General features: G+C 40.6%; 2 protein-coding genes across 4 annotated transcripts; one reads left to right on the top strand and one right to left on the bottom strand.

Annotated features, from left to right (window-relative positions):
- The first annotated feature begins 130 nt into the window (after positions 1-130).
- Positions 131-17,695, top strand: fam193a (family with sequence similarity 193 member A). 2 transcript variants are annotated; one of them, XM_023958141.1, is made up of 23 exons: positions 131-541; positions 2,230-2,304; positions 5,166-5,408; positions 8,065-8,240; positions 8,330-8,497; positions 8,747-8,993; positions 9,078-9,202; positions 9,306-9,453; positions 9,543-9,617; positions 9,700-9,774; positions 10,519-10,631; positions 11,047-11,289; positions 11,387-11,540; positions 11,706-11,852; positions 12,542-12,820; positions 13,000-13,222; positions 13,308-13,637; positions 14,040-14,316; positions 14,439-14,625; positions 14,787-15,026; positions 15,136-16,006; positions 16,337-16,418; positions 16,610-17,695. In XM_023958141.1, the coding sequence occupies exons 1-23, from the start codon at positions 320-322 to the stop codon at positions 16,701-16,703; spliced, it is 4,794 nt and encodes a 1,597-aa protein (XP_023813909.1). In that variant the 5' UTR covers positions 131-319; the 3' UTR covers positions 16,704-17,695. The 2 variants fall into 2 exon arrangements, with proteins under 2 accessions (XP_023813909.1, XP_023813904.1); XM_023958136.1 differs by having other exon boundaries at positions 13,308-13,685.
- Positions 17,696-22,292: 4,597 nt separating this feature from the next.
- tnip2 (TNFAIP3 interacting protein 2) lies at positions 22,293-25,628 on the bottom strand. 2 transcript variants are annotated; one of them, XM_023958151.1, is made up of 6 exons: positions 24,813-25,628; positions 24,261-24,563; positions 24,047-24,136; positions 23,687-23,950; positions 23,453-23,569; positions 22,293-23,360 (listed from the first exon to the last, which is right to left on the bottom strand). In XM_023958151.1, the coding sequence occupies exons 1-6, from the start codon at positions 25,128-25,130 to the stop codon at positions 23,073-23,075; spliced, it is 1,380 nt and encodes a 459-aa protein (XP_023813919.1). In that variant the 5' UTR covers positions 25,131-25,628; the 3' UTR covers positions 22,293-23,072. The 2 variants fall into 2 exon arrangements, with proteins under 2 accessions (XP_023813919.1, XP_011475377.1); XM_011477075.3 differs by having other exon boundaries at positions 24,252-24,563; positions 24,813-25,626.
- Positions 25,629-25,882: the final 254 nt, after the last annotated feature.

Below are 25,882 nucleotides of genomic sequence, written 5' to 3'. Positions count from 1 at the left end.
GAATTGTTGACTTGGGCCCCTTTTGAACTAACCGATTCAATTGTCTTCCTGTAGTTGTTTCCAGAAACACCATTTCCCATGACCGCTTGGGTGGGGCGAGCACGTCTGCGCAAGCTGAGCCTGGTTGAAGCAATCCGAATAGAGGCCATATTGGAATCTATGAAGTCAGTTTGCACTTTGGTGGGACTGAGTGTCTGTCTTTTTGGGAGTTTCTAAATCGCTATCCTGGATTCACACTTTGAGTGAGAGGACCAAGCATTCCACTTGAGACTCCGGCAAATCAGAACGGAGGGTTGTCTCGTCTAAGTTTGTGGAGAAAATGAGTCCAACCGATGCTAAACGGGGGGCTAAACGCAGGAAGAACAAGCGGGGCGGTGGCAGTAGCTGCAGTGCCGTCCTCAACACCAGCAGCGGCAAGGCCGGTGTCGCTCCGGCCCTGGGCTGCGCAGGAACACCAACACCTGCTTCTGTCGTCAGCTTTTTAACATCTGGGAGTACGCTCGGCGGAAACATGGGCTCCATGACGGCTGTTGACGGAGAGGTAAATTGTCATACGATGGAAACCGGTGGATGTCAAAGCTAGCACTGTTATAACCCATCTTATTCGGGCCTGACAATCATGCGAAGAGGCAACTAAGCTAGCTGAGTGGGAAACGAGTAATTAAACTGTGCTTATTACGAATAGTCATAAGCACAGTTTTATACTTAAATTAAAAGTTGACTCGGCTAAGGCTAAGCTAGGTAGCATTTTTCTAGTTGATGTGCTTTGGAAAACAGTCGTAAACATTAAGCTAACTTTACTCTCCGCAGTCTCACCTATCATTAGGTGTAATTCGGGAGTTTGTGACTATCTTAACAACAGCTTGGTCAACAGGATGCATTATTTTGTGCTAATACAGCCCGTGTAGGTGGAGATTACGCTGGTCAAGCCAAGATTATCCAGGAGTAGCAATAGATTCACACAATTGGTTTACAGACTACCTTCCAGAAACCATTATTGCTAGCAAATGCTAACAGCACCCACAATATGAGACCATATGACTGAGTCTGTGCGCTGTTTTGCCAGTTATGTTCATATTTGACTACAAATGAAGATAAAGGTGAATAATTTGTTACTGTACGAACCGTGTAACCATGACTAGCATGTTTTCCAAACATGTGTATCAAGTAAAACATGAAACACCTCCAATAGCCTACAGATACAGTTTCAGTACGTTTCTTTTATTTAAATAGATGAAATAAAATACAGTTTTACAAGAGTAATTTTGTAGATTGGCCTCAAATGAAATAGGCTAATTGAATTTGGGTTTAGTTTTTTGTTGTTGTTGTCAAGTTCAATCAGTAATGTCATGTGCAGCTATTGCACACATTGTTCGGTTTTCTTTAAGGCGTACAAATGGACTCAATCGCCGTTTTTTCCCTCCCTTTAAGACGTAAATTTTATCTTCCTGTGCCATAATAGCATTTTGTTATCAAGGCATTTATATGGCAGTTATTGCATGTATTAAAAATCCACTCCGATCATCGATCTGTTTTTAAAGCGTGTTGAGTGGTCTTGTAATTGTGATTATGCTGTTTTTTTAAGCAAAAAAAAAAACCTGTGTTATTTTTTTGTAAGATATAGTTTCTGCAGAACGGCAGGTGTTCATTAGAAAGTCGCCTCTGAAATGTTGGTGTGGAATAAGCCTCCCCTAACTTCCCATCATTCCTCTGTTTACATGCTTTCCCGCTAGCTTACAGACCCTCACAGCCCCCGCCTACTCTTTATGGGTATAAAAAAAAAGGCAAGCAATGTTGGAGCTATCCAGCTGGAAAATAAAGACGTACATGGATCTAGTCGTCTGCAAGTATATGCGTGAGAATGGAGCTGATCAGGGAGATTGTGGCTTGTTGATTCTAGCTTCTATGTCGCTGCTTCAGGCTTTTTCAAACTGCTTTTTTTTGTCTGCTCCTGATTCACAATGATTTTAATAAGGATATGCTCAAAAATGCAATTTAAAGATTAATTTTCATTTTATATTTCCTCCATCTTCAGAAAAATGACAAAAGAATATTGTAGAAAACACCCAAAGATAACATTTTCCTTGGAATGGGTGTTTATTATGATTGCTGGCAACATATTAACTCTGTTACATACATTTTTTTGTGTTATTTCAACATAAAAATAGAACTTTGGTTTAGTTTTTTGTCAGTGTAATCACAGAGATTTTTCATTTTTTTATTCTTCAGATCAAAGTGAACAACAACGTCACTCCACAGTTTACAGAAGGGCCCGTCAATGCTGACTTCTCCGGAGTCCTCCAGGTAATCTTAAATCTGCTTTGTGCTAGATTTTTTTTCCCAAGATGATGTCATTAGCAGAAATATTCTTTTTAAACAAACTTTTTGTGAAAGACTGTGTCTGACACGATGTCATCTTGTCTCATTTTGATCTGCTTCACTTATGCTGCATTCAGCAAAGGAGAGTAGTGTCACTGATACAAGCTGGTCTGCACAAAAAAGGTGGATGTGGTGTCAAAACTTTAGATTTTCCCAAAAGGTTGTTTCTAAATTAAGTTGTGGAAAAACACACATCTATTAAAAGTTTTTGTGCTAAAATTAAGTTTGGCTTTTATTCCAAAGAGCCAATCATTCTACAGATGATTAGCTGTCAAAATAAAACTTCATTTTATACTTTAAAGTTCTTCATGTTACTTTGGTCAAAGTGTTTTAGTTTGAAATCTCTGTAAAAGCAATTTTATATGAATGGGGAAAAATAAATCAAATTACTCACACAGCTGCCAGTTTGAGGCGGTCTTGTCTAATATGAGCACTAATCGGTAAAAATGGGGAAAAATGCTATAAACGGATTGGAGCTTAAGTGTTTTCAGTGCACAACATTGACAATTTTTACTTTTCCAATCTTTTTCCTGATTTTACTTGGTACACTTAAGTGTACGCTTTGCTGCTCTAGGCATACTTTGTGTCTCTAAGATATTGCAGACCCATGCACACCTTTGTTTGTTTAAAGAGAAATGCACTTAGAGCTTGGCAATGCTAAAAAATAAATTACAAGCTTAAAGAATTGTAGGAAAATAACTACAGCAGGTTAATGCTGAATCAGTGGGAATTATGAGCATGAGGAAAAATAAAAAATCCCATTCATTGTTTTTGCGAAACACTCTATCAAAGTCTGTTTCCTGGTGGTGTGTTTCTTTTTTCTTTACTGTGCTGTTATTCGGCTCGTCTTTTCTTCAAGAAACACAATTATAGCAGATTCAAACGATCAGGTTGGCCTTCAAAAGAGCAAAATGAACTTGAACTTGCAGCCTTTTATCATTGCCAGCAGGGGGATTAACATGTTAGCCTCAATGTTTATTGTGCAATGTTTTCAGTTTGAGATCTTACTTCATCAGGTCTTTACTTCCAAAAATTAGGCCTTCATTCCATGATTCAAGTGCACCCACTGAGATAGATCTGAACTTTGTGTAACTGCTGTGTGACCACCGCTCGGACCGTACTAAGGTGGTACAGAATGCAACGGCATTGGCTGCTACACAGAACAGCGTTATAGCACAAAAGAGTTACACACAGGCTGTCTGACAGAACCAACAACTGCTTTTAAAGCAGAGAACAAGTGAATATAAACAAAGTAAATCTTTGCCGAATGTTTCAGGATTTTGTCAGTCTAGTATTTTGTGCTAAAAATTAACATAGTTAGATTAAATCAAATACCCAGAATTTATGTCGGCCAATATAATCTGTCATCATTTTTATTTAATTTAGAGGATCCCCAAAATACTTCCAGCTACTGTCATCAGCATGTATAGAAACCATTGAATAAAGGGAGAGCAGTGCTCAGAAAAGCTGATTTTCAAAAAGTGCGAATGGTTATGATTATCCTTTTGTCTCCTTTTGTTTGCTATTATTCATCACCGTTTTTGCTAGTGAAATAACTTTGCATGATTTGTTTTAACGTTAAGGAAACACCTGAAACTATATGAAGATCATTTTTGAAAAACGTATTTTTATTTCATTATCTTCCTAGCCTAACTCTTTTCAAGCAATTTTGACTTTTTTGAAAGCACAGTAACAATAAATAGAATGATATCTGTTGCTAATGTTTAAGTATCCTAGTTATAGATTCTTACCTGAGATTAAATGTGTAAATTGTTCTACACGATCATGTTGTACTGTTTTATTTTGTTTATAAGAAGTACCGGTAATGTCATCCGAAATATAAGTTAATGGTCCTTTTTTTAATATAGAAATAGACTTAAATATACATTTTGTTAAAAAAAAATGGTCAAAATTTGCTCTATTAAACATTTTCCCTAATTCCAGGATAACCTTTAATGTAATCGCTACTCCTGCTAAAGTATGGAACAAAATTGTAACTATAATAGAGTGACCCTTCAAATAACTCGATATTAGGGTCCATGGCTAAAGTCTGCCCAACTTATTTGTGTGTTTCATAGTGTTTTGCAGTTTATTAATTTATTAGGTAATTTAATTTGACGAGCTATTTTGCATGTTTATTATCATAACAGTATTTATTTAATAAGATGCGGAAAATGCAGTATATTGCCAAAACGGTTGTGTCATTGCATAGAATAAAATAAAGCGAATAGAGCTGATTATATTAAATTAATCTTAAAAAAATATAAAAGAGGTAAATACTAGTGGAAATATTGAATTGTCTCTACTAAACAGACTTTCATGGCGTTGATGCTTAATGTGGTTTGGAGCAGCACAAACCCATGCAGTCCTGAATGGCTGCAAAGGCTGTTGCAAAGCATTGATTTAGTCAGAAAAACCTTGAGTGATTTCTTGACACATTTCTATGAAATTCTCTGAATACAGCCTATGTTAAATGTGTGCAAGTTGCTTTCTTGTTTGTGTCTGAAGGAAGTGTGTTGCAGTAACTTTAATAATGTGAATCTGGCTTGTTTAGACAGCTGCTTGTTCTTGGAGTCTGACTTCAGTTGACAAAGCAGAAAAATTCAAATGTGGAAAATGGTGTTGGCAGATGAATGGTATTTTGGACAAAATCCTTTACAAATATTACATTTTAGAAATGTATATCAATGTACAAAAATAAATGTTTTTGCTTTAAAACAAACTTCCTTTATTAAATGGAAATTGTACCTCACTAATTAATTTCTTTATTTTATGCTTCACCACAGACTCCTTTCACGTTTGGCCTGAACCAGAGGGCGCCGTACACAGCCGGCGATCGCTGCCTCTTGTGCAGGTGTGAGCGGAAAGACTCTGTTGTGCCTTCAGAGCCAGGCATCTTGGGCCAGAACGGCACAGCCCAGCTCTCCAACACGCCCAGCGCTCTCCAGCTGCCTTTGTGGGTGTGCACCGACTGTAGGCGCACTGTGGAGAAGGAGGACAGACGGAACACGCTGGAGCAGTCACTACCTGTAAGTCTGCGGTGTATGAAGATGTGTGGAGCTGGTAAAGAAATATGGCTGTGACCGCCAAACGCTCAGCTGTTGGATTTTTGATCGGGTGATGCGGAAAACAGGACAGCCAAAACCAATGCAGCAGCTGTTGATGGAAATGTTGCTTGATTTCTTTTCACCCCCCCCCCCCCCACCCCACACACACACACACATAGTTTTTGGTTTGAAAGAACTTGGTGGTTCAGCAGGAATTCGATGGGGGATGAATGTGTTGTTGGACAACAATTCAAAGAAAAGATTAATATTTCAATAGAAAATTTTGGTTTTGATTGCATTAATAACAACTTTTTGTCTGTAAATGTTATCAGTTTGTGACTACTCCCAAAAGGTGGCAGTATTGAGTGGAGCTCCTTTATCACAACCTGGTGAAATTCAAACTTTGTCATCATGAAAGGCATGATGGACTGAAGCTGCTGTTAGTGTTTTATGTGAGTCTCATGGATATTCAGCACCAATACAACTGTAATGAAGGAATTAATGAGTCACATAAAATAAATGTATTTAGTATCGACAGCACTACTACTATAAATGATTGTTGTCATATACCGTATTTTCCGGACTATAAGTCGCACTTTTTTTCATAGTTTGGCAAGGGGTGCGACTTATACTCCGCAGCGACTTATATTAGAAATAAATTGAAATAAATACATTGTTAACCCTCCTGTTATGTTCATTTGTGAGGAACAGAGATGATGTTCCTGGGTCAATTTGATGTATGAGGTATGTTAAGTGACTCAGAGAATCAGCAAACTTTTTTTTACAGTAAGATCTTGAAGGCTAAGAACATAATATTCTATTTTCCAATGATTTCATAGATTCAGAAATGCAATAAAAGTGAAAACTGTTTCTACAAATACAGGATGAAAACAGAGTATTAGCTGGCCAATGATGCTTCATGAAAAGAATAAATAAATACGTTTGAGAAAAAATTACTGTGAAATTATTAGATAAACAGTCTGCTATGATTGTGTCATATAAGGTTGTGAAAGTTAAAATGCGACTTATAGTCCAGTGCGACTTATCTGTGTTTTTTTCTACTTTATAATGCATTTTTGGGCTGGTGCGACTTATACTCCGGTGCGACTTATAGTCCGGAAAATACGGTAGTAATCAGTGTTTATAAATTCTTCATGTTTAGCAACATGACTGAAGGTCCTGACTTGTCTTTGGGTTAGAAGTGAGTCTTTTCTCCACCTGGCAGAATATCTTGGAAGGTTTGTTTAGAAGCAAAGGAGTGATTGTGGTCAAACGGCAAATTTTCCATCTACTTTTTTCTCTGTTTCCTATCCTCAGTTATGAGTAAAAGTATGATATTGCAAATAAAGCAGCTAAAATGAGTGTTTGATTTGTGGCTAGAGACTTCTTTCATGTAGTAGAGCTGCTACAACTAGAAAAGCCTGTTGAGATGGAGCAACAATGCCCCCGGTTCCAGGCCTGGCTGGGGGACCTAAAACAGAACACCAATGGGGACCTTTCTGTTCTCCCCCGTTCATGGGTTTTCCCCACCGTCCAAAATCATGCTTCATAGGTTAATTGCCTACTCTAACCTGTCCCCAAGTGTGAATGTGAGTTTCCATGGGTGTGCAATATGTGGCCCTATGACAGACTGGTGACCTGTCCAAGACGTCCTTTGTCTTCGCATGAGTGGCCGGGATAGGCTCCAGCAGCCCCATGACCCTGAAAGGGATAAAACCGGTTTAGAAGAGGAATGAATGAATGATTTTGTTTCGGTAACTTGTGTTTTACAAAACAACAACAAAAAAATACAAATTCAGAAAAATCTTTTTTTTAATTTGCTAATAAGCAAATAGCAATACAGAAAACACTTTCAATTGACTATACTAGTCATACTAAGCCTGATGTAATGTAATAAATCCTATCAATCCCATCATTTGTCAAGCTTATCACGACACGCCTGTTTGACACTTTCAACATAAACTTACTGGCATACAGTAGGGATGCAACAATTAACTTTTACTTTACTGAACTTGTGTAAATATATTCATTAAATTAATTAAACTTTAAAAAAAAATCAACACATCACTTAATATAAAGTCAGTTATATGTATTATATATATATATGCATGTGTTAGATGTATCACTTTTGTTAGTAAAAGAAATCCTCATCTAGTACAGAAGAAATGATTTCAATTGCTCAATTCTTTATTTATTGGTTGACTCAAATAAATAAAAAGAGCTTTTAGGCAAAAATATTATTTTTATCTAATGAAATCCAGTTCATATAAAGCTGCAGAGCTTTCTCTCTGAATAAAATGATGGCATTTGCTGTTCTTAGATATCAAAATAAAGCATTGTTACCTCAAAAACCTAAGATTCATTTTTTTTAATTGCAAAATTAAAAAAAACAGTTTATTAAAAATATTTTAATTCATTGGCTTTTTTTTTTTTAAATTAGCCACCCAAAAAATCCTTTTCCCCAATCAGACTACAGAGTCAAAACTACTTCAACTGAATTTTTAAAAATGATCTAGGATAATGAGAAAATCAAAAATTTATCATTTGTTAAAGTTATACTTCACTTATTTACATTTATTTTTTTGCAGATACTCTAGTCAAATGGTCTCATCAGCTGTTTTCTTTCTGTTCTCCGCAGGGCCAGGACTTTCCTCTGCACATGCCTGTGGGTAATGGAAACTTGGGCCAAGAGGTGGGAGCAGCAGACAGACTGACCACTGGTGCACCTACACTACCCATGCTCCCTGCCTCGGACCTCAGCGCACAAATGCCTTCTGACACCGTTTGTAGCTGTGAAGCCTGCAACGAGAGACGGTCAGCCTAGGTTCCTTCGATGGAAGCAAAGCTGCATTTACCTCAAATTTGTGTTGATTTGGAATCTTGTGGGTTGGTGAAAAACACAGGGAAATCTCAGTGGAGTCGGAGAGGGAGTCACAGCAACTGCAGAACCACTGGTCAGAAGTTCGATACCTGGTACGCTGCATCTACCGTCAGACGGGAACGCCGCTCGCAGATGACCACGACCAGCCACTAGAGAGAGACAAAGAAGGCATGAAAGAACTTGTGGACCGGTAATGTCACCAGTGGAACTTAACGAAATGTTTACAGCAATCAGATGAGTGTGAATGGAGAAGCTTTGACTTCATGCAGCAGCTCTTTTTCAAGTTTTAGAGGAAAACAAGTGATAAAGTGTCAAATCAGAACTTCTTTAGTCACTCGCTGACTAATGTTGAAAATGAGCCATCAAACTTTTTGTGTTGTCAGAATTTTCTCATTGTCTTCTTTTCTTTTTTATCTATGTTTTTTTTTTCCTGTTGTAGACTGTGCTTAAAAGATCCATATCAGCTCTACCAGCGGTTGGAGCAGCAGGCTCGAGAGTATGTCTTGGAAGTGAAGATGAGGCTACTGAAGCACCTTTCCGCAGGTTCTAAATCTGCAGGACTGTCTGGGATCGTGGTTGCCGCTCAGGGTCCCCCTCAAGCCCATCAGTTCATTTCGCTGCTTCTAGAAGAATACAGTGCCCTTTGCCAAGCTGCACGAACCATCAGCAGCTTCCTACTTACCCTGGTTAGTTTAGCTATTTTAATCTAAAGAAATCGTCTGTGCATATAGTTAATTTTTCTTCTATTCTCTGTTTTTTTTTTACCTCAGGAGAATGAGCATCTCCAGAAATTTCAGGTGACATGGGAGCTGCACAACAAGCACCTTTTTGAGAGTCTAGTGTTTTCGGATCCCGTCTTACACAGCAGTTTACCCGCACTCATTGCACAGCTGAAGTAAGGCAGATTTCTATCCCTGAGTTGTCTTCTGTTTTTTATCCAATAGTTATTAATACACCTGTAGTTAAACTTCTCATCCCTTCGAATTTTTTCCCCCCAGACTTGGTACAGCCTCTCACGATTCCTACAATGAAGACACGTATCGGACCTTGTTAGAGAACTACGACCAGCTGCAGCGTGAGATGTCCTCTGTTGCTGCTGAATGGCAGGAATGTGAAAAGCGGATTGATGACTATGTAGATCAACAGGTATCTATAGTTATTTTTTAATTGATGAGCCAAACAAAGGTTTCTGTGAATAGAGGTGCGTCCTGCTATAGTTACTATCTGTTTTGCAGCTGCTTTTCAAGGTGGACGGTCAGGGTGTCTCCAACCAAAGAACAGAGCCACACAAGTCTTTGATCAGCAAAAACGTGAGCGTTTAATGCTCCATCTGGACATTTTTACCTCGCTTTCTGTTTGAAGTTTTTTAAGACTGTATTGATTCATCTCTAGACTTTGAAGTCAAAGCAGCGAATATTAAAGGAAGACTGGGAGTTCTTCAAGCATCGAAGGTCCACGGAGGAGCAGGTACGAAATAACGAGGATGTAAACAGAGTAGGAATGAAGTAACCATGACGATGAGACACGGCAACTCAATGAAATCTGGTCGGATGAATGCAGGCTCATTAAAAGAACTTTTAACATGTTACACATTGCTTCTCATTGTTTTCCCAACAATCTATATGTCATAAACACTTCTTAGCTGTCGTCTCCTCAGGTGCTGCAGCTGACTTTGATACAGACATTCAAGAATGGTCATCGAAATATAACGTTTGAATATAGGAACTTTATCGACAAGGATTGCATAGCCCAGGACTTCCATTATTCCTTTGCTTGTTTTTTGCCCCACCCTTGTAATACTGGGCCAATGGTTGAGGAGATCTTTAGTCACATGGTTTTGTTTACAAGCGTTGGTTCGTAACAGAAAACTCCGGTGGACTGCAGTCTGAATAAAGACCAAACAAGGTTTTGAACTCAATCCGGACCAAATTAAGCGAACTTGGTCGAAATAAACAAAACAAAAAACATTTTACGCCGTAAATCCAAACAATCTCGCCTAATGAAAAGCTTTAAGTGAGAGAAGCCGCTTTACCTGCTTATGATTATAAACAAATAGCTGTTGGGAGGAACTGTTGGTTGTTTCCTGGTGTTTTCTCTGCGTGGAAGCCTTTTATTTTTTGGGTTCCTTAAACCCGGGCCTATAGAGTATTCTAAAGTAAAAGCACCCCTACGTTGGCTTTGGACTTTTGTAACATCTGCTTTTTTCTCCAGTCACTCAACAGTAAGAGGCCAGCAGCTGCCGACAGTAACTTCACGGACACAATGAGAATGCTGTCATCTCGTCTAAATATTCCAGACTGTCCGAACTGCAACTACAGAAGGAGGTAGGATGTCCTCACTCTCAGAAGTCATTCTAAAGCTTTAGGTTCCCTCTCCTGAGTCATTTACGCTTTTTATGATTAAGTTAGATCTTTTATTGATCGTTAAGCAGGTGCAACAAACTTTTAATGGATGAAATAGATGGATATATAGACTTCCAAATTCCTTTTTCCTATGTGTTCCTCTCACATCAATCACAGCAAAACATCATAAAGTGACAAACTCTTTCCAGTTCTGCAAACTATAAACAAAGATTATTAGATTAGGCAGGAGTTCAGAATAAAAGGTTTATCTGGATAAATTTGGAATAATTCTATTCCTGTAAACATTTTCTAAAACTTTATTTTAAATGTTATTATGGGAATTTGAACGAATATTTAGTGTTGATTTCTTTATTGTTGGTGGTTTTTCTTTCACTAGGTGCACATGTGATGACTGCAGTCTCTCCCACATCCTAACATGTGGCATCATGGACTCGCCCATCTCCGAAGACCTGCATATTAAGCTTCCCTTGAAAGGGGAGTCCCCACGGAACTACCTGGCAGAGGTGCACCCCCCCAGCCTTTCCTCTGAAAGTTCAGCATCTGGGTCCAACTCCAGCTCTCCCATCACCATCCAGCAGCATCCACGCCTCATTCTCCCTGAAGGGGATGTCAGCACTTTGTAAGCTGTTACATCACCACCGCAGTCGGCTTTAGAATAATTTTTACTAAAAAAAAGGGGGGAAATCCGTTTACTGTGTTCATTTGATTTGTTACAGCATTAGCGACGATGACGAAGTGCCTCCATTGTCTAATAAGTTTGGGGACATCTACCCCATGGGCAGTTATGAGGGAAACGGCATTGTCACAGCTGCTGTGAATGGCCTTAAAACCATCAACGGAGATGGCCAAAGCGTGGCGCTGAAGGCCGTGGTGAGTTGCAAAAATCGACCGAGACTGCCTGTGAATTTCCCCTGCTGAGTTTCTGGATGATTAAACAGACTTTACATTCATTGAGAGCAGTTTACTGTTAGTTTGAGGAAGCCCTGCTAATTTTTTAATTCCCTTTTTTTTCCCCCCTATGCGTTGGCATCACAGTCGCAGCACATTACCTGCAGCAGCAGCTCTTCAGAGGGTGACGAGGAGGAAACGAACTGTGATGGTCGAGAGGAGCCCCCGGGGCAGCAGGACGAACATTGCCCTGGAAAATCTGACTGCTCTCCTCTGTCTTATAACCATCAGCAGGTATCCAATGTTGAACTTTCCTTTTGGTTTTAGTTTGATCATCTCTGAACTTTTGAAGTGAGTGACATCCAAAAATTGTCAGAGTTCTTGTTTTTACTATTCCAAAAATACACATTAAGCAGAAAAGCCCAACTGAAAACATGCTAGCCTTGAAATCAAAACAAGTTCTTTTTAGGGTCAAATAAAAAAGTTACCCTCTTTATTCATGTCCTAACAACAAAAAATACATTGTCTAATCTTTAAAGTTTCATTTTGATCATCTTTTGATCTATTTTAAAAGCCTACCCGGGGGTCTTTGATTATAATTATGCTGCCTTTAGGCAATTTCTTTTTAAATTGTCATTTTCCAGGACATAATTTCTGCAGAGCAGCAGCAGTAGTTCATTAGAAATCCACCTGAGTTGTGGGCAGCATCAGAATGGAGTGGAGCTTGTGGCCCGCCTAGTTTATTTTCTACATGAGAACTAAAAGCTTTTTCAAACGGCATTTTCTCGTCTGCCCCTGATTCACAACTATTTGAATAAAGAAATGCAAATGTAAGCCTAACTTTCTTTAAATATCTCCTCCATCAACAGAAAAGTGCGACATTAGCATGTTAAAAACACCCAAACCACAGTTTTCGTTCAATTGTTTCTTTAGGGTGTTTGTAAAACCACATTGTTCTTAATAACACGTATGATCCTCATCAGGTAGAAGAGCTACAGCATGCCTGTGAGTGTCACGTGTGCAACCAGGACCCCAGCGCCTCTCCCCTGGACTCTGCGTCTTGTTTGCCCCCCAGCAGACTCCATGCAATCCCTCCACCCGCTGTCGGACACCAGTTCTTCCCCGATGGCAAAACTGCCCCAGCACACCCCGCCCTCCACCTTTACCCACACATTCACGGCCACATGCCCCTGCACAACTTCTCCCGGCCCCTAATTCACCCCACACTGTATCCATCCAGTCCACCTCTCACACACACTAAGGTAAGTGTCACTCTTTATGCATAATAAGTTGGGTTATTACTTTTTTTTAAAATCATATTATTGTGAAAAATTATTTCTACAAGTTTTTTAAACGCATCTAAAATTGTAATGTTGCTTTTATTGTATTTGTTTGTATTTTTCCCACATAAAAACTAAATTGTGACATTTTCCTGTTGAAGCCTCTGTCTCCAAACCCTTCATCAAACCACACTGCGTCCAAGCAGCCCGCCTTCAGCACGTCGTTACCAGAGCACGTCTACCAGAACTGCTTCAGTGGCTCTGGCGGGACGGGCGACTGGAACAGCTCACTTCAGTGCCTGTCTCTCAAGTTTGAGAATTTGTGGGATGCTGCTGTGATGAAGAGCTGGAATCCATCCACGCTGCTGCCCGAATGTTTTCAGGGTGAGCTGCCTCCCGAAGCCAAACCGGGGCCACTTCTCTGTTTACACTTGCATCGTCTGCATTCAATTTCTGCTACCATCAACAGGTGACATGCTTGGACAACCCCACACCGACACGCCCCTCCCCTCCACGTCATGTGTTGGCCCCCAAGGGGAGCACCTCTCACTGCCCACACCATTACCCCCATCTTCTTCATCCTTCTCTTCATCGCTCTCATCCTCCTCTTCGTCTTCGTCGTCCTCGTCTTCATCATCGTCCTGCTCCTCTTCAGAAGCCAAAGAACTGAAGAAGACTGCCGCCAAGAAGAAGTGTCTCTACAACTTCCAGGATGCCTTCATGGAAACCAACAGAGTAGTAATGGCTACTTCTGCTGCCACGTCGTCTGTGTCCTGCACTGCCACCACTGTCCAGTCAAGTAATAACCCACCCACCAACGTAGCATCTAAAAGAACCAACTCTATAGGTAATATAGGAAGTGGTAGTCCTGCTTAGGTTTGTACTCAAAGTGTATTAAAGTAAAACATCCAATAAAAGCCAATAACTTTACTCTTCAAGAGTGACTGATTTTTCAGAACATCAGTATCAAATTCAGGTCAATATGTTTTTTTTTCTAAAATTATTTTTGGAAATAAAAATGTCACATTTACAGAAATGTATCCTTTAGCTCCGGTTGCTGCACGGTTATTATTCAAGACCGAAAATTGTATTCAACTGGGGAAATTTCTGCAAATAGACGAATGTCACGTTTGAGCTTTGTAAATAAATCTAAAATATACGTTTAAAAATAAGTAATTTTTACCATTTTTGTCTTCTACAGATGACATTTTTCACAGTTTGGCTAAAGAGGACCATAGGCAACTCCCTCCAGCCTCTCCCAGAAGTGGGTCTGCAGGACTGACCTCTCTTCCTCCTCTCTCCGGCCCCTCCTTACCTCCAGCACCCACTGCACACCTCCCCACCATGGGCCTGCAGCCTTTCCCTAAGATGGCCGCTCCAGATTTTGTGGAGCCTGGTCAGGACCTCTGCCACCCACCTATGGAGCCCACTGCACCCTCAGTGGATGGCTCTGTCAGCGCTGCTCCTAGTATCTGCAGGTACCAAGTAGACCAACTCTTAGTGGGAGAGTTTGCTTTATTTTGTGTGTGAGAGTGAGTTGAAGGAGCTACAGTAAGGGCTGCTTTAAAGTTTTTTTTTGTTTTTTTTGTTACTTTTTTAGTGATCCTGACTGTGAGGGTCATCGCTGTGAAGGAAACGGCTCCTATGAGCACCGGCCGTATGATGGAGAGGAGAGTCAGGATGAAGACAGCTGCTCTGAGCACAGCTCATCCACCTCCACCTCAACCAACCAGAAGGAGGGAAAGTACTGCGACTGCTGCTACTGCGAGTTCTTTGGACATGGAGGGGTAAAACTTGCTCCAAGTATTACCGTAGTTTCCCCTCCATAAGAGCCTTAATTTTTCCTAAAAGCAACTGTGCGCCTTATAATCCAGAGCACGGGAAAACTGGTATGTCAACGCATACATCTCCTGATAGTGACACACTTGTATTCACTGTATTTCTACAGCCACCAGCCGCTCCAACTAGTCGGAACTATGCAGAGATGCGGGAAAAGCTACGCTTGCGCCTGACCAAGCGTAAGGAGGAGCAGCCCAAACGGGAAGAGCAGCAACCAACAATAGAAAGAGATGGAGGGGTGGAGGACCACAGGCGGGTGGAGGACCTGTTGCAGTTCATTAACAGTGCTGATAGTAAACCTGCTTCCAGTTCGAAGGCAGCCAAAAGAGCACGGCATAAACAAAAAAAGGTACATTTACCTAAACTTTCTCCTCATCACCACGTCAGTTTAAATGAGCTCAAAACAGCTGTGAAAGACTTTTTTAATATATATATTTATATATATTTTTTTGTCTAAGATGGAGGAAAAGGCTCGTCTAGAGGCAGAGGCCCGTGAGAGGGAGGAGCAACAGCTGCTGGAAGAGCGGCGGCGGCGGCAGGAAGAGGAAGAGGCAGCACTTCAAAAAGAACTGCTACGGCTGCAGGAGCTGCAGCATCACCGCGCTGCCAAGAAGAAAAAGAAAGAGAAAGCAAAGGAAAACACTGCTCCTCCTCCCAACAACCCCCAACCCCTCAAACAGACGGCTCAGAATGTCCTAGATAATCTTCAGAACGGAAAGTCTCAGCTGCTTAAAACCCTTATACGTCTCCCAGACCAGAAGGAACCCAGGTTAGACCCCTTATCCCAACCCAACATGCAGCACAACCCAAGACGGCCCATCGAAAAGAGCCTTTCCAATGAGACCAACCTCCCCAAGTCCGCAGTTTCCCTCCACAATGGCACGTCTTCTCTTGAAATCAGCTGTAAAATGAAGGTCAAACAGTCTTTGAAAGGCCCTCCTTGTGAGGCGGCTTTAAAGAGAGCCTCAGAGTTACCCAAGTCCTGCGATGAGACGGCAAAGTTAGAAAATGGTATAGCCACAATGTCGGACACCAAAGCGAAGCGCATAAGGCCCACCGAGACTCTTGCTTCTCTTCCAAGCATTCAGGCTCAAAAGGAGGAAAAAAGTAACAGGAGTGCCAGTGGAAAAAGGCAGCAACAACAACCCCAAACAAAGGAAGGCAGGGCAAGTCCCCCAGTTTCGAACCCTTCACCTTCTCCCCCTCCAGCTTCTCACGTAGAGCAGACACAGCAGAACGGGAAGGCCCCCAATGCAGAGTCACCGCAGCCCAAGGGAAAGTCTAAGAAAGGCAAGAAGAAAAAGGGAGACAAAATGAACAGCTCAATAGGTTGGTATGATTGGCATTCATTGATCAGTATACTATGGCATGCAAATTGCCCCTCTTGTTTCTACTTGTTAAGGAATTTAGACAAGAACATGCTAACCTTGGTACTGGCTTACCAGGCCACCATCACATCCGCTTTCTTGCTGCTGTCTTGGGCATTTTTGGTAAACCTACTGAGTGGTGATACTGCACACGCAATGAGGAACTGGTCTAGATTCAGGAAATATTTCCAAAATTGACAACCTCAGCCACTGACATGAGCCATGCATGAGTGATTAACTTTATGAAACTCCATCAAGGGAAATCCAACTTTTCTGTTTTTCTTTTTTCAAGACGATGTATTCTTGCCCAAAGACATTGACCTGGACAGCACTGAAATGGACGAAACAGAGAGGGAGGTGGAGTATTTTAAACGGTGTGTAGAACAAACTTTCTCCTAATTCTTTTGGCACATTTTGCTTTACAAGTACTATTTGATGACAAAAAAAAAAGGTTTTTATGGCTTTAGAAATGCCAAAGATATCGATTTGAACTTAAAGCAACAGAAATGGAGCGTAGCAGATATATCGAAGGATAATTTCTATGATGTTGCCTTCTCTGTTTTAGGTTCTGCTTGGACTCTGCCCGGCAGACGCGTCAAAGACTCTCCATCAACTGGTCCAACTTCAGTTTGAAGAAAGCTACATTTGCTGCACATTGAAGGAGTCTGCTACCATCAGGGCTCACATCAGTACCTTAAATGCTATACAGACTCGTGTCCCTCGACTGTTCATCCCCGTCGCTTCACCTCCCACCTGTTATCCCAGAACTCTTGCTCCCGCTCTGCTCAAACACCCACGCTGCCTTGCTTTGTTCTTCTCCCTATGTGGTTATGACACAGATCCACTGGACTGATCCACGTGCAAAAAGTGAAATGACACAAAAGGAATCACAAAAAACCTTCTTTAAACCTGATCAAATTCCCTTGCGTGCTTGTGTGCTTTTAGTCTAATTTGAGCTCTTGACTCAAAACAAAAAAAGAAGAAGCCATTGTCTAAAAGAATTCTCATCTTCATTCAAAAGATACTGTGTCTGGATGAGTTCCTTCTGGGTAACAAAAAAGAAAATGAAAAGAGAGGAAAAAATAATGGAGACTGCAAAAAAAATTAAAAGAATATATTGAATTAAAAGATTTATTTGAGATATTGTGGCTTACTATCCCGTCGTTCTTAGCACAACATCTGATCCACACAATTTACAAGGGAATCCCATACCTTCCCAACACCCGTCACTGACACCCTTCACCCCGTTTTATAAAAGGGAGGAAGCCCCGATACTTGACAATGTTGTTTGGTTTTAAGCTGTTTAACAAACTGTTGAGTAAAAGTGTATCAGTCGCGTTTTTTTTTCCCTTTATTTTTGATCTGTAGCCGGCTTGTATCAGAATCCTTTCAGAATGAAGTTGAAAACAACTATCCTTTCTCCATCAGTCTGTCATAGAGTGTATATTGTATTAACACTGAAGCCAAACTGGCTACTTTTTAACATATTGTTAAGTAATATTAAATCTTGTCTTTCTTTTTTGAAAGATGGAATAGTATGGCAGGAATTATGTGTCTTGTGTTAAATCCTATTTTTTTTTCTATATGCAGAAAGAAAATGTCAAGAGGCATTTACGCTTTCTAAGAAATATACATTTAAATCAATAGTTCACTATGTGATTATTTATTTTTCTCTATCCAGCAGTTAGAATTTTACTAAAAGAACCAAATGAGATGGAAAATGACTTTTTCACAAAACATATTAAGCTTTTGTCTTTAGGCTAGCAACAGCCGCTCTTTGGCCTGGTGCAGAACAGTGCCTTCACACATAGATTGATCTCCTTTTCACTGACATTTTTCAAACTAAGCTATAAAGTAAACCCCATAATTCTCTGTTCTACGTAAATAAAAACAAAGGAATATTTATTTATTGCATTGATTAAAGCAGGTATTTTCTTTGGTTAAGAATTGAGGAAGCTGTGTGTAGCTAGTAGCTTCATGCCAACCTTTGCTATGCCTGAATTCGCTCACCTTACCCCCTAAAAGACTATGGTTGTGTCCGATTTCCTTCAATACTTAGTATCCTATATAGTGTGTTAGCCATTTTGTAGGGCTGTCCGGATCTCCGGTTGTGTCCAAATTCCTTTACTTCCCACTACTTGGAGCACCAGATCAGTTTTTAGTAGTTAGGGAGTAGGGAGGGAATAGACATAGTCTACAATTCCAAAATTCAGTGCTCTAAAAATTTCCCACAAGTCTCCGTAATTGAGATATGCTCACTTGTTTTAGACCATAATGCATTGCATTTTAATGATTTATCATTTTTGAAAAAAAAGGAGTTTTTTTTATTTTTGTAAACCATCCAAGTTTTTATGACCAGAACACAGTGGGTATATAAAAACAAGGCTCATTCTTATTCATCTTTTACTTTGGGAAATCTGTGACGTCGTTTTTGGTGTTTATAAAAAAGTAGTGAGCATAGTGTCTGAATTGCTTTTAAAATTCAGGGCACCATTGTCCTGCACTACATAGTCTTTTGGTAGCTAGATGGTAATGAGGAAATTTGGACACAACCTATCCAATGCAATTCAGACATTTGCTACTTTCTATTATTTATTTTTACAGGGCAAATATGATGTCACGCATAGTAAAAACCTTATAAATATGAAAACTTTGATCCACTGTGTTCTGAAGATGAAAACTTCAGTGATTTTTAGAAATAGATTTTCTTAAAATAAATGTTTCAAACACAATACGTTGTAGTCTATAGCCTATTTGCTAATCTAATGAGCATTAGTGCTTACTGGTTTTTCTCTGAGACATCTGGGAAATTTCCAAGCTACTGGATTTTGGAATTGTAGAGTGGGACACCCCCAACAAAATGGCGTACTGGGTTAGTGAAGAAATTTGGACACGATTCTTACGCAATATCCAGACATTTTTCATTTGTTGGGGAAGAAAATCACACAAAGTACCGGTAGCTTAAGATGTAAATACTTAAGTACATTTAGATAATGTTAACTGAGCTGACTGCTCACACTGCCAGTGCTGTTGAGCAAGCTAACAGGCATCATGCAAAAAAGGGAGTTTATCAAAATTGAAAGTAGAGGCAGGGTTTATACAAGTTGCTGCACATGCTTCTGTGAGCGTCTGGCTTCAAACAAGCTAGAAAGTTGAGTCACATTCTAATGTACAAGCCCTTTTTGGGAAATTAAGTAACAGTCATATTCAGTAAAAAGGTGGCTCAGTAACTGAGTCAAGGAGATTCTGAGGTTCAGTTTCAGTTGCGAAGTACGTCAAACAGTAGACGGCAGCCTTTGGACTGCTGCCCTTACATTCTACACATTGCTCTACTTTGTGTACAATTACCATAGAACTCCAGCAGAAAATTCATTGATCTTCTCACAGTTAAATGAGCAGCACTGTCTGCATGGTTGATGCTGCATGCCCCTTTATAGTAGGTGTACAGTCTTGTAATGACAATATTTTTTATATATATAGATTAAATGTATTTTTATGCAGTTTAATGCTTTCTGTGAGCAGTAACCTTCGCTTGGCACTAAAACAGTTCTTATCTTAGTGCGTCACTAAAATCTGATTAAAGAAGTTTCAAATGCACTTCATACCCACCTATAAACGCTTCAGAAGACAAGCCACATTCTTTAATTCAAACGAAACGCCACAAAAGAGGTAGGGCGCTTCTGTTACAGTAAAACTCAGAATTTGTAGAGAACTAAACTTGTTCTTAATGAGGAAGAGGAAGTAAGGAAGGGGTCTTTTTTCCAAAACTCTTAATTTTATTTTTAACTTTAGGATTTCAGTATGAGCTCTTTGCACGAGGAATGGGGTTACTATGATGAATTTTCTTGGTATGAGGACAAAGGTTTTGGTTTATAAAAGCCACCGGCTGTGAATCATCATTTGTTTCAGGTATGAATAACTGGCTTTATGAGCCGTGTGTTTGCCTTCAGTCAGTGCTGATGTAATATCGGATCTGCTGTGTTTAGGCAAATGCCCCATCAAAGTAGGCAAATGGGGTTTATATAAAAACACCCTAAGAGATGTGAAACATCCACGTAAGACTTGAGATAAATATTAAAATAGTTTGTCCTCACATCATACGTTTGGGTTAAATAAGTCAGCTAAACTGATAATAGATGGTATAATTCCATAAAAGTGATGGAGTTATAATGAACTAACAAAGTCCACCTTAAGTTGGCAAAAATAATAGGGAAAAAAATGACTTAAAGGTGAAAAAAAGAGATGTGCGCACAGCTTTGGCAGCGGATCATCTAAAGATGTTGCTGATGCCTTGAGCCTGTAATCAGAACGCCGTTCTTTTCATCAAAAACTGCCTGAAGCCCCCCAGGATCACAAACAATTTTAAGGAAGGGAATCCCCCTTCTCTTTTAGCTGCACACATTTGCCACAGTGCTCATTTTGATGGATAAAAACTATTGACTCTTCTTTTTTTTTTCTTTTTTTTTACCAAGCAATGTAGAAAAATAAAGATGTCCTAACTGATTTCATCAGTCAGTTAAACTGAAATGATCTGCTCGAATCTACAACAATCCAGTTCAAATAAACTTGTCTGCTTTTTTGGGAATTCCCTCGCATGGAGGGAAATTCCCATTCTTTTAGGAATACACAGAAGATTAAAGGTCGTTCGATATCCTTTCTGTATTTGTCTGGATACTTAAAGTTCTCCCTGTCTTTTTTTTTTAAGTATATGTACCTCTTTGGTACATCCTGATGCTTTGAAAGCAAGATTCCAACAGGAACTGATGTTCTGCTGCCATATTTCTTTTTAATTATTTCTTAGAAAAGTTCCCAGACACTCGGGTGGGGGGACTCGTGACCTATTTTTTTTCCACTCTGAGATGGGTGGGTAGAGCTCTTGTGTGTGTCTGTGTGTGGAACTTCAGTCACTTTTAGACCCTGTTGTAATGAGTAGGTGTGAGCTGGCGGGGGATGTGGGGGGGAGAATCCCAAGAAGACAGCTCTTGCCCTTTTTTAGACCTTAGTGTCTGTGGTTTGCTTAAAGGCACTAAAATTAACCTCAAAAAAGCCAAAAGGTGTAAAAATTCATCTGTGGGAAAATTAGGCTGCATCATCAGTTTGTCATGTAAACTACATGTTAACAGTGGAAACTGATTTAGCCACAAATAATTTCCCCTGTTCCCTGATTACTGAGTTATCATGTGATACTGTTTTTTTTAAGGGGTGGGGAGGTTGATTTTAAATATTTTTTAAGTTATGGCAAGAGACATTTCCCAGAATAAGGTCATTCTGACATAAGCAGATGTAAGAAGAATCACCACAGGAAAAATAAAAGTTCTTTTAAAGCCCTTCTGCTTTCTAAACCAGAGAGGATGAACACATTTTGTACCTGAATGATAAAAACAAACCTTTTGATAGGTGAGTCATATCTGTACGAGTGAAGTCAGTGTTACAGCACAGACATTCATAGTTTCTAAAGACTGCAGGTTTGATGTTCAGGCCATTGTGACGACAAATCCAGGAATTTCTCAGATGACATTTTCATATTCTGACAAATCAGTCATTTGAGCCCAATTTCACTCAAGTTCAATGTTAAAGTAGAGACAGAAACACATTTTAAGATTGGCCTTAAGATTTTTGTTTACGTCATTCCGTCTGTTCTGCGCTTGAATAAAATAAAAAAATGCTTTTGATGAGGTCAAAATAAGTCAAAGCAAAAAGTGTGGCAGGTATGTGATGAACCAAAAAAACTAGTGCTGTTATTTGGCGTTCTCAGAGCTGCAACTACTTACTTCCTGTTTGAACAGGGGATGTCCAACTTCCTGCACTTACTACACCAAACCCATGACAACGAACGAGCAAACAACATTTCCGTCAAAATGATGCTTCAGCGTCTGACTGCATGGTGTTTTAGTCATCCACCGTTTAGTCACCGATCTGGCAGCCGTGGAGCCTTGGGTGCAACTTGAACTGACCCCTCTTTGTGCCCTCATGCTGTTTACCTCAGCTACACACAACAGCTGGGAATCTGGCTTGTCACAGTACAGCGAGCCCATTCAAGCAACACTGGGAAAGGGGGTTTTCCACACTGTGAGACGCACATGACACACTAAAGAGACGTGCACAGGGGCGCCGATTAAGTAGCGCCAACGTTTTTGTGGCAAGGGCATGCTCTCTGGTTGCAGCTGGAGGCTTGCAGACCTTTGAAAGAAAGAAGAAAAATACATTGCACGACCAAATCCAAAAAAAACCAAAACCACCACCAAAAGAAAGGTTTGTCAGTCTTTTATTACAAAAATAATGCACATCTTAAAATATGGGACTGTAGTCAGTTTGAATAAAATATGTACACACGTATTTTTACAAATAATTTGAATATTTATGTATATTTATAGGGCTTTGATGGGATCAAAAATGCAAAAGATTGCAGTATTCCCATCTTCCAGTTATATACTCAGAATAAATACCAATTTACTTATATACTTTGAAACTATTAAAAAATACATTTTTTAGTAATTATTTAAAGAGAAGTTGTTTAATTTAAAAGAGCAACACAATAAAATAGCACCACATGAACAATTAGGTGTCTAGATTCAAAAATATAATTATTAAGAGAAGCTTATGCACGAATTCCCTAAATCTTACAATCCAACATTTGGTTTTTGGGCTGAATGTCAAAAAAAGTGCGATGTTTTTTTTATGTAATTGGAGATACTGAGGTATATGTATATCTCATTGGATTGGATATTGCATTGACATAAAATCTCCTCCTACTGCCAAAAATGTTTGCAGTAAGAGAAATCAGAATACGGCGTGGGGTGTACACACTCCCCCAACTGAAATGAACAGACTTCCCAAGAAACACAGTTGGATTTTACGTCATTAAGAATAAAAACCCTTTCAAGGAAGTTGACTGATTCCGTTGGTTCCTTTACAGTCAAACGTCTCTGAATTGGAATCCCCATCCAGATACATTTGTTTGCATTGTAGTGCAGCTATTCAGTGTTCAAAAAGAGTCAGAAGGCATTCTTGAGCCAGTGCAGTTCCGCTTATAGTCGAGCGCACTCCTCACAATGGTTCAGATACTCCGCAGCTTCTGTGTCGTTGAACCTGGCGAGGCACTGTGGGCACTGCAGCTCCGACAGGCCCGGGCTCATCCAGGCCGCGCTTGGCGTCGCTGCAGCAGCTGCAGCTGCAGCTGCAGGCGCCTGCTGTCTCTCAGCAGAGCTCCTCAACAGCGGCTCCGGAGAGTCTTTACTCCGCTTGGAGGAGATCCGGTGTCCTATGTGTACACGACACAAGGGGACCACGTCTCTGCTGTCCCTGATTGCACCTTGCTGTAAAATGAAAACAGCGTTCAGGATCTGTGTCGTTGACTGAATGGAGCATCTAGAAAATGCTTATCTGACAAATAGGAAGGTGATGTCACCTGCTTGTGTAGCTGCTGTTTTAACTGGGAAATCTTCTCCTTTAGATCTTCAATTTGACCTTGTGCTCGCTCCCTGTCAGCACGCTCTGACTTAAAGTCCTCTGCGTAGATGAGAACCTTTAAAGGAAAAGAAAACACCTTCAGTTTAAAACTCCAAAATTAATTAACAAAAAAGGTAAAATACACCTTAAATGTATTTAAGATTCTGCTATAAATATAAGAATCAATGCCAACCTGCTGCTCCAATGTTTGGATTCGCTCGTGGCTTCGATTCCTGACCTCCTCAACCTCCCTTTCCAGCTGGGTGCACTCCTGTATCTTCTCCTCCAGTGAGGTGTTGAGGCGACAAATCTCCTGCTGAAGCAGCCCCGAGCTGACAGGGCCCACAAGCGGCACGAGCCCCTGCCCGCTGCTCTCCTTCAGCCTCTGACACAAACCCCGGATGTAGTCCTCTCTGCTGGAGTCGTACTTTTGCCACTGAGAGTTCAGGCCCTGCACCTTAAAACCAACCAACCGGACTCCATGTTAGACGCTTTCATCAAAATCCTCTTTGTACCATTCAAGACGAAAGTCATGGACTTCTTACAGACTTACATATTCAACACGTTGCTTTAGCTGTTGATTCTCTTCCTGTAGCTGACGAATTTGAGATTTGATCGAAGCTGAGTCTGACAACTCTGATGGCTAAGGAGAGGAAAGTGGAGAACTTATAACAGAGCTGGCCTCCACAAAAACATCAAATTTTGATTGAAGACAAGGACACCCTGGTCGGCTTTTGACCTTCCACCATATCACACACCTCTTTCACCTTTTGCTGCTGGGGCATCTCCACCACCTCTCCTCCTCTTTCTCCAGCTCCCTTCTTCTCTTCCAGTCTGCTCAGCAGCTCCTGGCACACCTTAACCGTTGCCCCCAGCTGGCCCCGGAGCTGGTCGGCCTCCTCAGCCAGGGATGTGCAGAGAACGGATCTGGTGGCCTCGGTCCGCTCCTTTTCTGCCAGGGCCGTCCGGAGTCTTTGGATCTCCTGGTCTTTCTCATGGTCCGGCTGACACCGGACTCTTTCCAGCTCCAGCTCTTTTTCCCTGAGCAGCACATTCAGCCTTTGGATCTCCTAGAGAATCAGCCAAAAGGAGTGTAAAGCAAATGTTGGAAATCATTTATTGGTTGACATTTACTGTAAATAGAAATATATATATATATACTTTTATGATTACTTATTTGTTTAATGAAGTGAACAAATATATTGTAAAATATGAAATAACTTTTTACTCCATGAAAATGACCTCGAAAGGTCATTTTCCACTTCATAATTGCCATCGTGTTGATGGTGCGTTCAGGTACCCAGAGTTGCATGTCTCACCTCAGCCTGTCGCGCTGCCCTCACATCCGCGTCTTTCCTCTTCTGCTTCGCTTTGACGATTTCCTTCACTAGACTTTCCACTAAAGAGTTGGACGGACCGACGAGCACGGACTCGTTATCCCCCACCGTCATGTAGATCCTCTCGTACCGCCCCAGCCGGGCTTTTAAATCTGCGATGATGTTGTCCTTGACGTTGATTTGCTTGTGGAGAAGCTCGATTTCCTGGCGCTTCTCGTGGTACAGCGTATTCAGCACACTGTAGCTCCGCGTTTTCTCCCTGGCTGAGTCGTAGTCAGATTTCAGGCTGCCCTTATCCATTTTCGGGCTCGGCTCGGTTCGGTTTGACAGAAGCCGCTTTTAAAAATCCAGCATTTGACGCCTTCTGTTCTGCCTGTGCTCGCTGGTGTTCAGAAATACTCTGTGAGGGTAAATTCTGTCGGAGATTTTGGTATTTCAGTGTCGGGGATTTCCTAAAGGGAACTTCCCCGCGGACTTTTTTCAGCTTCGTCAAAACGGAGCCATGCCTGCCATCTCACAAACGTTTTTGACGAGCGCCATTGGTGGGGGAAAAAAAAAATGGGTTTACACGCTTTTTGGGGGGCAGAGATTTGACAAACTATAAAACTCTATAAGTGGTCCCAATTACGGCTCTGAAAAGGAACGCAACTGCTGCGTTCAAGTTCATCGCTCATTTGAGCTGTTCAAGGAAGAGAGCGCAGTTTAAAGAAAAAAGATTAATTTTTCTCCAGCATAAATACAATTTTTACTAGCTTAACTGTTTGTGTTTTATATTCCGCCTGTGAATTACACTGTAATCCTACTTTTTTGGTTTTATTGCGTTATCCGACCCTTCGTGGGGGCGCTGTTAGCCTGATTGGCACCACATGTGACTTCAAAACAATATTAATTTCCCGGAGGACTTCTCACAGTTTCCAACACACCTGACACGAGGAAACATCAAAGAATTGAAGGATCTTTCTGGGTTTGGTATTTACTTTCCCTAACTAACATTAAACGCACCTTCCCTTTCTCGTGCAGTTAGGTTCTGACAGATTCTAGTTCAGGCAACA

The sequence above is a fragment of the Oryzias latipes genome, chromosome 1, assembly GCF_002234675.1.
Source record: "Oryzias latipes chromosome 1, ASM223467v1".
Lineage (NCBI taxonomy): Eukaryota > Metazoa > Chordata > Actinopteri > Beloniformes > Adrianichthyidae > Oryzias > Oryzias latipes.
This window is presented reverse-complemented; position numbering and strand designations above follow the sequence as displayed.